At 38.7% G+C, this 12,706-nt stretch overlaps 1 protein-coding gene across 1 annotated transcript in view; it reads right to left on the bottom strand.

Annotated features, from left to right (window-relative positions):
* The window catches only part of ALDH16A1 (aldehyde dehydrogenase 16 family member A1), a 49,138-nt gene that overhangs the window by 17,799 nt on the left and 18,633 nt on the right, over positions 1–12,706 (bottom strand). Inside the window, 3 exon segments of the mRNA XM_026712170.2 lie at positions 3,035–3,133; positions 6,035–6,232; positions 7,228–7,380. Of these exon segments, the coding sequence (XP_026567955.2) occupies positions 3,035–3,133; positions 6,035–6,232; positions 7,228–7,380 (450 nt within the window).

Here is a 12,706-nt window from a genome sequence, read left to right as displayed (position 1 = left end):
ATGGGGACAGCAGATTAGTATGAACAGCTTGATTTAAACATTTTGTGTAGGACGAAAAGCAACATTTCCTCCAAAACTTTAGGCTGAGAATATGCAACCTGGAACCTCAGCAATAACCAAAATCTGATGGAATAGAAAATATGGGGAAGGCAGAAAAAGATGTATAGTCTCTACTTACAATAATAGGGAAGGCAGAAAAAGATATACTTACAATACTTTATTTAGTGGTCTTTCGAAGTTACAACAGCACTGAAAAAAGTGACTTATGACTATTTTTCACACTTACGACTGTTCCAGCCCCCCCGTCATATGATTAAAATTCAGAATCTTGGCAATTGGTTCATATTTACAACCATTGCAGTGTCCCAGGGTCATATGATCTCCTTTGGCAACTGTCTGACAAGCAAACTCAATAGGGAAGCCAGATTCACTAAACGACCATTTTACTAACTTAACAACTGCAGTGATTCACTTAACAATGGTGACAAGAAAAGCCATCAAATGGGGCAAAATTCACTTAACAACTGTCTTGCTTAGCAACAGAAATCTGGTGCTCAACTGTGGTCATAAGTCGAGGACTACCTGCACATTTGAAGCAAATTTATTATAAAGGTAATCCAGGTTACAACTGTAGTGGCACTGACATGACAGTTATAAATTTTGCAACCAGTTCAGTCATAAAAACAAATGCTGCAGTCATTCAGCCAACAAATGTTTCGTTGTGGGTATGGTTTTGCTGAGCACGTGAAATAATTGCTGGTTTTTGACAAAAGCACCATAAAACATGGTGACATGATCCCGGGATGCTATAAACAGCAATAAATGCAGCGTGATTGCTGAGCCCCTGAAGTTTGGTCACATGGCTCCACAGGGTGCAACCATCAGAATTTTGAATCCAGGTCACAAGTAGCCTCCATGCTGGTCTGTGTAACATCAAACAGCTCAGTCATAAGCCAAGAACTACCTGTAGCTACAAAATGAAGAAACAAAGCTAAATGCCCCATCTCTTATCCACAAAGAGTTGTGGGGGACGATACACAGGACGTACTAGGCCCTTCTCCATGCATGTGATAGGGTTATATCTACTTGGTATCACCACTCACTGCACCCTAATTATATAAAGCTATTTTCCCATTAGGTAGTGCACCTAAGTACAGATAGTCCTTGATTTGCAACAGTTCATTTAGTGACCATTCAAAGTTACAATGGCACTGAAGAAAGTGACTTGTGTCTGTTTTTCAGTTATGGCAACATCCCCTTGGCCATGAGATCAAAATCCAGACACTTGGCAACTGGTTTCCATTTATGACCTTTGCTGTGTCCCAAGATTCAGTGATCACCTTGTATGTCCTGATAAGCAAACCCTGGACAATATCAACCTTTGTCTCTTTTCATCACAATTTGGTGGCTCTTATATCTGTCGAGAGATGGCCCTCTGTTAGTTCATCAAGGCATAGCTTCCTTTGATAGATGCCATGGATAGAAGACAAAAACAACTGTTATGAACCCCACGTCTGGGGAAAAGGGTTCAGGAGGGAAGCATCCTCCCTTAATGCTTTCAAACAGCCATGTCCACTGAAAGGCAGGAAGTGGCTGTAGGTAGGCCTCAGCCTATGACCACAATTGAGCCCAAAATTTCTGTTGCTAAGCGAAAAAACTGTTAAATGAATTTTGCTCCATTTTATGACCCTTCTTGCCACGAATCACGGCAGTTATTAAATTAGCAACATGATTGTTAAGTGAACATGGATTTCCCATTGACTTTGCTTGTCAGGAGGTTGCAAAAGGTGATCGTATGACTCTGGGACACTGCAACCATCGTAAATATGAACCAGCTGGCCATGCATCCAAATTTTGATCATGTGACCATGGAGATGCTGCAATGCTTGTAAGTGTGAAAAGCAGTCATAAGTTGCTTTTTTCAGTGCCGTTGTAACTCTGAACTGCCACTAAATAGTTCTAAGTTGAAGACTACCTGTATTTCAGAGTTTTTCCCCAATTGTCTATATGTGTATCTGTTGTGATGCAGAGATCAGTTATCAGTTACAGCCATAATTAGCAAGCTTCAAACCTAGCATAGCACTGATCTTTCTTTCAGCCTTCAACCTGCAGACCTAAACTTTGCCACTTTAAGACATGTATTTATCAAACTTAATATGACTTTTAAAACAGCCATACCGTTTCTCAGGCAGGCAGAGAAACCTGAAAGAAAAAGGGAAAGGAAAAGGAGGTCTTGCATGAGGTTTGAAGCATTTTCAAAGCCCCACTTTTGACCCCCACCATTACACTACTACAGCTTTCTTCAATCTGTCAGCCTTCAGGACCTGACAGAAGTTATGGTCCAAAAGTCCGAACAGGGAGAAGACAGGAGATAAGAGAGGCAGAAAAACAAGACAGAAGGCAGGACATTGTGATGTTGGCCATGTTTAAGCGGCCACAGGATAAGTTCGGAATGGCGGCCTCATCTACTATGGTGCCTTACACCAAATGCTTCAGAATTTCCAATTTTAACAGGGTCAGTGGGAATTAAAACAACTTAGCCTAACATGTCTGAAAATATTAGGTGAGGGAAGAAAGGTGGATTAAAGCGAGTTTAAAAGAAATCTAGTATAAGGCCAAAAATGGGTACTTGAAGAGAGAACAGCACAAACTCAATGCTTTCTTTTCTTTTCTTTTCTTTCTTTCTTTCTTTCTTTCTTTCTTTCTTTCTTTCTTTCTTTCTTTCTTTCTTTCTTTCTTTCTTTCTTTCTTTCTTCTCTTTCTTTCTTTCCCTCTCCCTCTCTCTTTCTCCCTCCCTCTTATTTATATCCCACATGAACAATCCTGTGAGGTGGGCTGGGCTAAGAGAAAATGACTGGCTTAAGTTACTCGGCTGGCTTTCATTTCCAAGGCAAGATTAGAGCTCACAGCCTCCTTGTTTCTAGCATAGAGCCTTAACTGCTGGACCCAGCTGGCTCTCTTATTCCATTTATTATTAACATTAATTTCTAGAGATTAAATCAGATATCAGAAATGCTTTCTCATCTCCTCCTACCTCTTCCTGGACGCAGCGAGAGGTCTGATACACGCCGGTGATTAAGGTTGGAGGATAAAACAATTGACTTGATGGGAGGGATGCACAGGCCTGGAAGACCTAAAAAATAATAATTACTTTTGAATTAGGTTGGCAGTCACAGAAGCTCTAATCTAGATTCCTATCCAGAGCAGGGGATTGGATTCTACACCTAAATGGTCCCTTTCCCTCTATGTCTCCAGCTCAGGGTTGAACTGTGGGATCTTTGTGCTCTCTGAGCTTGGTTATTTTCTTGCAGAAGTTTCATTATCCAACTAGTGCACTGATGTTATCTAGTTGGGTAATAAAACATCTGCAAGAAAACAACCAACCTCAGAGAGCACTAAGGACTCCTCAAAGAAATTTAAACACTTCAAAAAGCTGGTGGGGCTTATAAAAAAACCACACACACAGAGTTATGAACAGAAAGACACTTGAAGATAGACCCCATTAAATATTACATTCAGCTTGTGGAAGATTCTAGCTGGGTCTAAATAACATCAAGGTTTTCTAAGCCAGAACTCTCCAGATGCAGATGGTCTTCCCCTATCCTTTCTTGGCAAGCAGAGAAAGAGAAACAGCCTCCAACAATTTTGTTTGAAGGATACCAGGATGGAGAAGATGGCCCTTACTGATAGAGAAATCATTATTCTTGATCAACTCCTGAATCAAACAAATAAAGCCCGACTCTTTCTAGAAGTGTCTACTGAAATATTTCCTCCCTGCTACAAATATTTTTCAGCTGAAATCTTCAGTCTTACATTTTTCTTCCCTATTAGTTAACAACTAGCAAAGAAATCCAAGGCCATAATTTTAACAAATAGCACAGATGTTTCACAGACATGTTTTATACAGGTGAAACTCGAAAAATTAGAATATCGTGCAAAAGTTCATTTATTTCAGTAATGCAACTTAAAAGGTGAAACTAATATATGAGACAGACTCCTTACATGCAAAGCAAGATAGTTCAATCCGTGATCTGTCATAATTGTGATGATTATGGCTTACAGCTCATGAAAACCCCAAATCCACAATCTCAGAAAATTAGAATATTGTGAAAAGGTTCAATATTCTAGGCTCAAAGTGTCCCACTCTAATCAGCTAATTAAGCCATAACATCCGCAAAGGGTTCCTGAGCCTTTAAATAGTCTCTCAGTCTAGTTCAGTAGGAATCACAATCATGGGAAAGACTGCTGACCTGACAGTTGCGCAGAAACCCATCACTGACACCCTCCATAAGGAGGGAAAGCCTCAAAAGGTAATTGCAAATGAAGTTGGATGTTCCCAAAGTGTTGTATCAAAGCACATTAATAGAAAGTTATGTGGAAGAAAAAGGTGCACAAGCAGCAGGGATGACCGCAGCCTGGAAAGGATTGTCAGGAAAAGGCCATTCAAAAGTGTTGGGGACTTTCACAAGGAGTGGACTGAGGCTGGAGTCAGTGTACCAAGAGCCACCACACACAGACGGATCCTGGACATGGGCTTCAAATGTCGTATTCCTCTTGTCAAGCCGCTCCTGAACAACAAATGTCAGAAGCGTCTTACCTGGGCTAAAGAAAAACAGAACTGGTCTGTTGCTCAGTGGTCCAAAGTCCTCTTTTCTGATGAGAGCACCTTTTGCATCTCATTTGGAAACCAAGGATCCAGAGTCTGGAGGAAGAATGGAGAGGCACACACTGCAAGATGCTTGAAGTCCAGTGTGAAGTTTCCACAGTCTGTGTTGATTTGGGGAGCCATGTTATCTGCTGGTGTTGGTCCACTGTGCTTCATTAAGTTCAGGGTCAACGCAGCCATCTACCAGGAGATTTTGGAGCACTTCATGCTTCCTTCTGGAGATGAGCTTTATGGGGATGCTGACTTCATTTTCCAGCAGGGCTTGATACCTGCCCACACTGCCAAAAGCACCAAAATCTGATTCAGTGACCATGGGATTACTGTGCTTGATTGGCCAGCAAACTTGCCTGACCTGAACCCCTTAGAGAATCTATGGGGCATTGCCAAGAGAAAGATGAGAGACATGAGACCGAAAAATGCAGAAGAGCTGAAGGCCGCTATTGAAGCATCCTGGTCTTCAATAACACCTCAGCAGTGCCACAGGCTGATAGCTTCCATGTCACACTGCATTGAGGCAGTAATTGCTGCAAAAGGGGCCCAAACCAAGTACTGAGTACATATGCATACTTATACTTTTCAGAGGTCCGATATTGCTCTATGTACAATCCTTGTTTTATTGATTGCATGTAATATTCGTAATTTTCTGAGATTGTGGATTTGGGGTTTTCATGAGCTGTAATCCATAATCATCTCAATTATGACAAATCACGGCTTGAACTATCTTGCTTTGCATGTAGTGAGTCTATCTCATATATTAGGTTCACCTTTTAAATTGCATTCCTGAAATAAATGAACTTTTGCACGATATTCTAATTTTTCTAGTTTCACCTGTAATGTGTTTACTTCAAAGTAGGGTTTTTTTCTATTTACATCTTTATGAGCAACATGGTTTGGTTCTGAAATAAATTACATTATCTAACACAATTTACTAGTAATGGACTCCCCCCACATTTTATAAAGGCATTGCCATCAACTATATGTGAAAGGATTTTTCTATCAAATACACATTAATAAATTTACCCCCAAAGATAAGTTTATTACACATTTTTAAAAAGCTGATTTTCCAGGAGCCAAGTTCAATGCTATTCAACTGCAATATTTAAAAATGTGAATTAAATAATTTTCATAATTTAATTTGAATAATTAATAATTTTGATATTAAATATTAAAAATGTAAAATATTCAGTTGTGGAGAGGGGTTTGGCCATAAGACCTAACTGTCTTCTTCGGGGACTTCTTGGGTTTCCTGAGGTGTTTTCTCACCTAAGGACTAAAGCCTAACCCTGTTTAGCTTTATTTAGCTCTATTATTAAATGTTACTATTGTTAGGATGACTTTGGTCTGGCACAACAACTCCTTCCCATTTACCTCAGCCCCCTCAGCTCGAGCTTCTTCCACCAGGCTTTCAATGAAATTTCGCTGCTTCTCGCTGATCAGTGGCCCCACGTCTGTGATTTTGTCCAGAGAGTCTCCTAAGTGGAGCTGCCCCATTCGGTGCTTCAGGCGTTGTATAAAGTTTTTGGCAATGGATTCCTGAAGGAACAGCTGAGCCCCAGCACTGTGGACCTGAGAAGGGGAAGGAAAAGCCACCCACGAGGTTGATTAATTCAATCCTTGGCTGCAGGATTTTCCAGCCAAGGTTCTGCCAGAGTAAGAATCACAGCCTGATTCATTAAAAATGTTTAAACTTAGAATATGTGGACAAACAATTTACAAAAATAATATGATTCCCAGATTGACTCTTTGCCCATTTGGGAATGTTTGGAGCTTTAGTTTTGGTGTGCTATGTTGAATGAACATTGTATTCCATAAATTATAGCTGAGCCAACCCTGGCTTAGTCAATGTAGAATCCTTGTATAATTGTCTATTTCTGATCCCTTTCAAAAGATTAGATATACGTAACCTACAAAGTACAATATGTCTGGAAGTAGGCTATTCCCACAACTATTTCCATCTATTGGTTGGCCAAACTACATTAAACTTCATCTAAAGTTGGCCAAATTTTAATGTCTTGCTATCTCTGGAGTCAAGCTTGGAAATATTCCAGAGAGATCCTTTCGAAGTATCTCTGCTCATACTTTATTCTCTTTGCTAATTGGAAAAATGAATCTGGGTTTAACAGTAGAAGCCATTAATTTATTTTAAAATGATTGTATTGCCTCTTGTTCCTATAATTACATGTCTAGCTCCTATCTATTTTTAGGGACTAGTTGATGTAACATTAAATAGTTGAATGTCTTAAACAATGCAAATGCAAAAAAAATAAACACAATGGTGATTGCTGAATAGGTGCAACTGAAGGGGGCAGCTAAAATGCACACCCAAAGTTTTATATATGTGTGCCAACATTTTCAGAAAATTCTGGGCAAAGGTTTACTATATCATAAAGTTAAAATCTAACAGGCTGCTGAGGAAAAAATATGAAGAATTGAGATTTTAAAAATATTTTCCTCTTTTATTATGTTTGGGTGAGCAACCAGCAGCCTGAAAAGGGGGGAAATGTTAAGAAACAGCCATTCACCAAGTCTCTTCTTCGTTCGATATTTGGTTAAAAGCATACCTGTCCTTGATTCAGCCAGATGGCATCAACCACCGCGTCAACAGCACTATCCAAGTCAGCTGAGTCAAAGACAATGAAGGGCAACTTCCCCCCAAGCTGGAGACAAAGTTTCTTGCCACTGCCAGCTGTGGCTTGACGCAGACAACGACCCACCTGTAGCAGAAACACATTCTCCATCAGATCATATTTAAATGGCCACTGACCACCTCTCCCACGCCAGCCCCAAGTCCCCATTCCCCATGTCAAATTCCTGCTCTAGTTGCGAGAATTGACGTGTTGCTGATTTTGGAATAAGTAGGAGACCAAGGGTCCTGAACTACACTATCAAAAGAAGAGTGAAATGCAGTGGATGATGGGAAAACAGAAGAAAGCTGCAATAAAGTAGACACAGATATTCCTCAACTTATGACGGGGTCCCCAAACTTGGCAACTTTAAGACTTGCGGACTTCAACTCCTAGAATTCTCCAGCCAGCTATGCTATGCTGGCTGGAGAATTCTGGGAGTTGAAGTCCACAAGTCTTAAAGTTGTCAAGTTTGGGGACCTCTGACTTATGAGCCCAATTGAGCCCCACATTTCTGTTGTTGAGTAAGACATTTGTTAAGTGAGTTCTGCCTCATTTAACAACCTTTCTTGCCACATTTGTTAAGTGAATCACTGTAGTTCTTAAGTTAGTAACTTGTTGTTAAGTGAATCTGGCTTCCCCATTGACTTTGCTTGTAAGAAAAGATGATTACATGATTCCGGGAGACTGCATCTGTCATAAATATGAGTCAATGGCCAAGCATCTGAATTTTGATCACCTGATCATGAGGATGCCAATATGGTTGTGTGAAAACCGGTCACAGGTTCGAGTGAAATTTCTTTATGGGTGCGGGGCGAAAAAAAGGTTGGGAACCACTGCTGTAGAGGGAAGAAGCAAAAATATTTGAAGCTCCTGCTTCCTAAAGTGAAACACGGCTAAGTGATTCCATCGGTAAGCAGATCTTTTTTTAAAAAAAATAAATAAATTTTATTTGGGTTTTCACAAAAACATAATACAAATAAAACATCTTTTTTTGAGAATAGCATGATCCTGGGTTATCACTTCTCCATACAGACACAAACTCAATTTCATATTCATCTTTGTGTTCTATTCCATATCTTATTACTATTTTAACATTTTCTCCATAATTTTTCCCCTCCCTTGGTTTTCTCAAAATTATTTTTAATTATCTCATATCTAAATTCAACTATGTCTCTTTTTCTAAGTTTCAATGTCTTTCTAATCATTGTATTTATACTTTTGTTTGTTCTGTTTCAATTTCATATTATCTTTTCTCATTAAATATATTTTCCCCTGTAGTTACTAATTGGAGTATGACACCTTTATATCATTTAATTTTATCCATTCAATTCTTAATTAAACTTCAATTAATGCCTTTAGAATTATAACATTCAATATAGTACATAACTTCCAATCGAATTCTGCTTGGTACATTCTTAAAATACATACTATGTTCTTTATACATACATACAAACATACATACATACATACATATATACATACATACGTGTGTGTGTGTGTGTGTGTGTGTGTGTGTTTTCTTAAGTTTTCGCGGGTACTTACATGTATGGTATTCAGCTTTGTTCGGGTATTTTCCCACGTCGTTATAGTTGTGCTTTTAAAGTTGTAGCAACGTTTCGGCAGAATCTCATCTGCCATCATCAGGCTTCTGTATTGAGTTTGTCTGTGAGTCAGACTTCTACAGTTGTTTCAGTTTTAAATTTGGGGCTAGCCTACTGCTGTGCCAGAATGGTTTTTTCTTCATCATGATTGGTTGGGAGTCTTGGTCTGTGTTTATTGGTCTTGGAGTTTGCTGTGTTCTGCTTGATTGGTGTTTCTAATATCTTCTGTCTGTTTTATGGCTTTTTTTGTCTTGATTGGCTGGCAACATTGTGTTCCTGTATTGGAGGCTTTTAGTGCAGCTTGGCTCTGAGTAAATGGACAGCTATCATTTATTAGGAAGCTAGGTTTCATCTGGGTGCCTGGTTGGGGTGTGTTTGAGCTGGAGGTATCAGGGGGAAATCTGTTTGTGCCCAGGTGTTTGCCTGGCTTGTGGTGTGGGGATTTTTTTGTTTGTGAGTGCAGGCTTCCAAATAATTGATGGTCTGGTGGAATCATCTCTTCTATTCATGCTTTCAGGTCTTTTTTCAATCTCTATGGCTTCTCTGATAATTCTGTGGCTGGGGTTTTCTATAGTGGCTAGGGTTTTGGTGCCATTGAAGTTGATGCTATGACCTATGGCTTTCATATGTTGGACTAGTGAGGAAGTGTGTTCCAGCTTTCCTGGAAAACCAAGGCATATATGAAGTCCCCTGTGCATCATGCCCTGCCACATACATTGGACCGACCAACAGAAGCATAAGTACCCATCTGGATGAACACAAAAATGCAGTAAAAAAGCTGGAACACACTTCCTCACTAGTCTAACACATGAAAGCCACATATACATACACACATACATACATACATAAAACAATAGTAAATAAGACACTCATTCCATTCCAATTCAGTTCTATCATTAATATTAGTTACAATCTTAATTTCTTTAACATTTCTTTTCAATTGAATATCATACCTCCTTGGGAACGCTTATAAACTTTCCATAATTATTATTTTTTCCATATTTCTCTTCACTTATATTTTTATAAATAATTAATAATAATTAAAATGTTCCCATCCTTTCCTAATTTTATTCTCTCATTTTATTTTTTATTTATTAACAAACATTTCATTGCATTACAATAAGTATTTTATCCATCATTTTAATCATACATTGTTTCATATTTTCTAAAATTATTTCTATTTCTAATATAACAATACTATCTTATGTACCTTTGCAGAATCCCTTTAATTAAATTTTCACCCATTATCTCTAAATAGGCTTATACTTTCAATCCTTATACATTTTCCTTGCTTCTCTATATCTTGTTTCTGTCTTTTATAACTTCTTTTCCTTTCCTTCTTCCCCCTCTTCTTCTCCCTCCCCTTTTTGCCCCCTTGTCTTTCTACTTCTAATTCTCTCTTCTGTAATCCTCTCTTCTGTTGTAATATTGTAATTATTTTTCAAACTATTCTTTTTTTTGGTTGTTTTTTCAAATCTTAAACTTTCCACTCTCTTTCCCCCCTTTCCTTTTTTTCTCCACATAAAATTACTTGATCATTAAAGATGGCTTCTTCTTTGTCCCGACCTTCTTGTTCTACAAGTGTTTCTTGTTGTTTCTCATAGTTCCAGATCTCCATTTCTAAAAATTGAAATAGGAAGCCAAAAGAACCTCTTCCTTCTTGTGCATCTTCTTTCTGTTTTTTAAGTTCCATTTTCAATTCTTCCAAAAGTGATGCCATTTTAAACACTTTTAAACAACCACCCGATTGATTTTAGTCATTTAAATCCAATAGCCAAAAATCCCAAAATCACCAAGTAATCCAAATAATCGAAAGCTGTTTCTTCTTGCTTCCTTTTTCCACTTTCGCTTCCTGGGGTTCTATTATTTTGTTACAAAATTTCAGTTAGAATGTATCTTTTAGGACTCTTGTTAAAGTTTCACTGTAAGTTCCTTTTATTTCCAGGCAGTCTCCTCCATTTTTCCAGATCCTGCCCTTTTATTCATTCCTTTTCTCTCCTTTCCTTCTTTAAAATTTTTTTGAGTATCCAAAAGTCTTTATTATCCCTTTGACATTTTATTTTCAGCTTAAATGCCTATTGATGTCAATGTGGATTTTTGTCAATTTCTTACTTGAATCTCTTACCTGTCAGTATAAGGAAGGGAAGGAAAAAAAAAGCCAAATCCTTTCCCTTCCCTTCTCTCCTTCGCTACTTCAAAATCTTCTTTGGGAACAATGTTATTTTTTATAGTTCAAATTCCAGGGTACCTTACGTTGTTGCTTTTTCAGTTCAATCCAGTCAACCAAAACTTTCTCTTCTTCTCTTCCTCCTGCACATTCTTTTCCAGTCGAGTTCTTCTTTGAGGTGGCCATTTCTGACCACCGCTGCAACCGCCTTCGGGAAAGGGAGTAATGGCCAGCTGAGAAGGAGAGATGCGGCTCTCCTCAACCCTGCTGGCAGTCTCCCCGCTCTTCACCACCTCTACAGGGTGGCTTAGCCCCAAATCCAGCCGGCTCGGGGTGCTCTGGAGGCGAGCACAGCTCAAAACTGCGCACGACTGTGGATTTCGGTCCATCACCGAAGAAGCTCAAACCAGAAGTCCCTTCAGTAAGCAGATCTAAAATGTTCTTTACTGTGACTATCTCCAATCAAACATCTTGCAGTTGTGTTGGACTACAGTTCCCATAATTCCAATGAACTAACTGGAAGCCTGGGAGTTGCAGACCATCTAATATGAAGCCTCAGGACAGGAAGTCTATCCTACCACTGCTGGACACACAGGAATAAATTGCTGAACTTCCCATTAGATACCTTGATAAAACAAAAGGTGTTTTTGGAAATTTCCCTCAAAATTTGGGAGCAGAGGAATTTGTTGAAATATTTCTTTGAATTTAATTGGTCCAACAATTTCCCAAGAATGGGACTGTTCTTTAGCAATGATAATAGCATCATCGCTGCAAAAAGTCCATTGGGCAAATTCCCTATTTTCTTCTTTTGTGGATTTAACTGAAACATAGGAAGTCAGGAAAGCAATGACAGCTTATACAGTGAAAAATGCATCTATACAAAATCTTTTGTTGACCTTGTGGTTCAGCCTTCCCTAATCTGAGCCTTTTTGGGGAAATGAACTTCAAGTCCCAGATTTCTCTTGCCAACATAGCCATTATGAGAATTTAGGGAGCTGAAGCCCAAAATATAATTGGAGGCTGTCCAAATTGGAGAAAATCACCATTATAAATAAGTGCTGAAATACTGCATTCCTGTTAATGCTGCTAAATGATATTTATGCTAAACAATTTTTCTATCTGAGAAAGCTTTAAAATCTGACTCTGGGCCTGAACACTTTGTAAAACAATTTTTAAAATTTAATTGCTTTTTAATTTTATTTCATGTGGCATATTATTTTTATGATGCGTTTTTCATATTTTCTACTTACACATAATCCTCAATCTGCAGCCATTAGCTTTGCAACCATTTAAAGTCACAACAATACTGAAAAAAGTGACCTACAGTTGATCTTTGCATTTACAGCTGTTATAGCATCTCCGTGGTCACATGATGAAAATTTGGGCACTGGGCAACTACTACAGTTGCAGCATCCTCCAGGCTAATCTGATCATCATTTGTGTCTTCCAGCTTCTGACAAGCAATCAATAGGGGAACCCAGATTTGCTTAATTACAACATGATTCACTTAATAACTAAGTGATTTGCTTAAGAACCATGGCCAAAAATGATAAAATTAGGTACGGCTTAGATGTTCCCTGCTTAGCAATGGAAATTCTGTTCCCAGTTGGTGCCGTAAGTCAAAGGCTACCTGTATCGTCTTCCC

The sequence above is a fragment of the Pseudonaja textilis genome, chromosome Z (genome assembly GCF_049901715.1).
Source record: "Pseudonaja textilis isolate UNSWEBS1 chromosome Z, rPseTex1.2, whole genome shotgun sequence".
Classification (NCBI taxonomy): Eukaryota; Metazoa; Chordata; class Lepidosauria; order Squamata; family Elapidae; genus Pseudonaja; species Pseudonaja textilis.
This window is presented reverse-complemented; position numbering and strand designations above follow the sequence as displayed.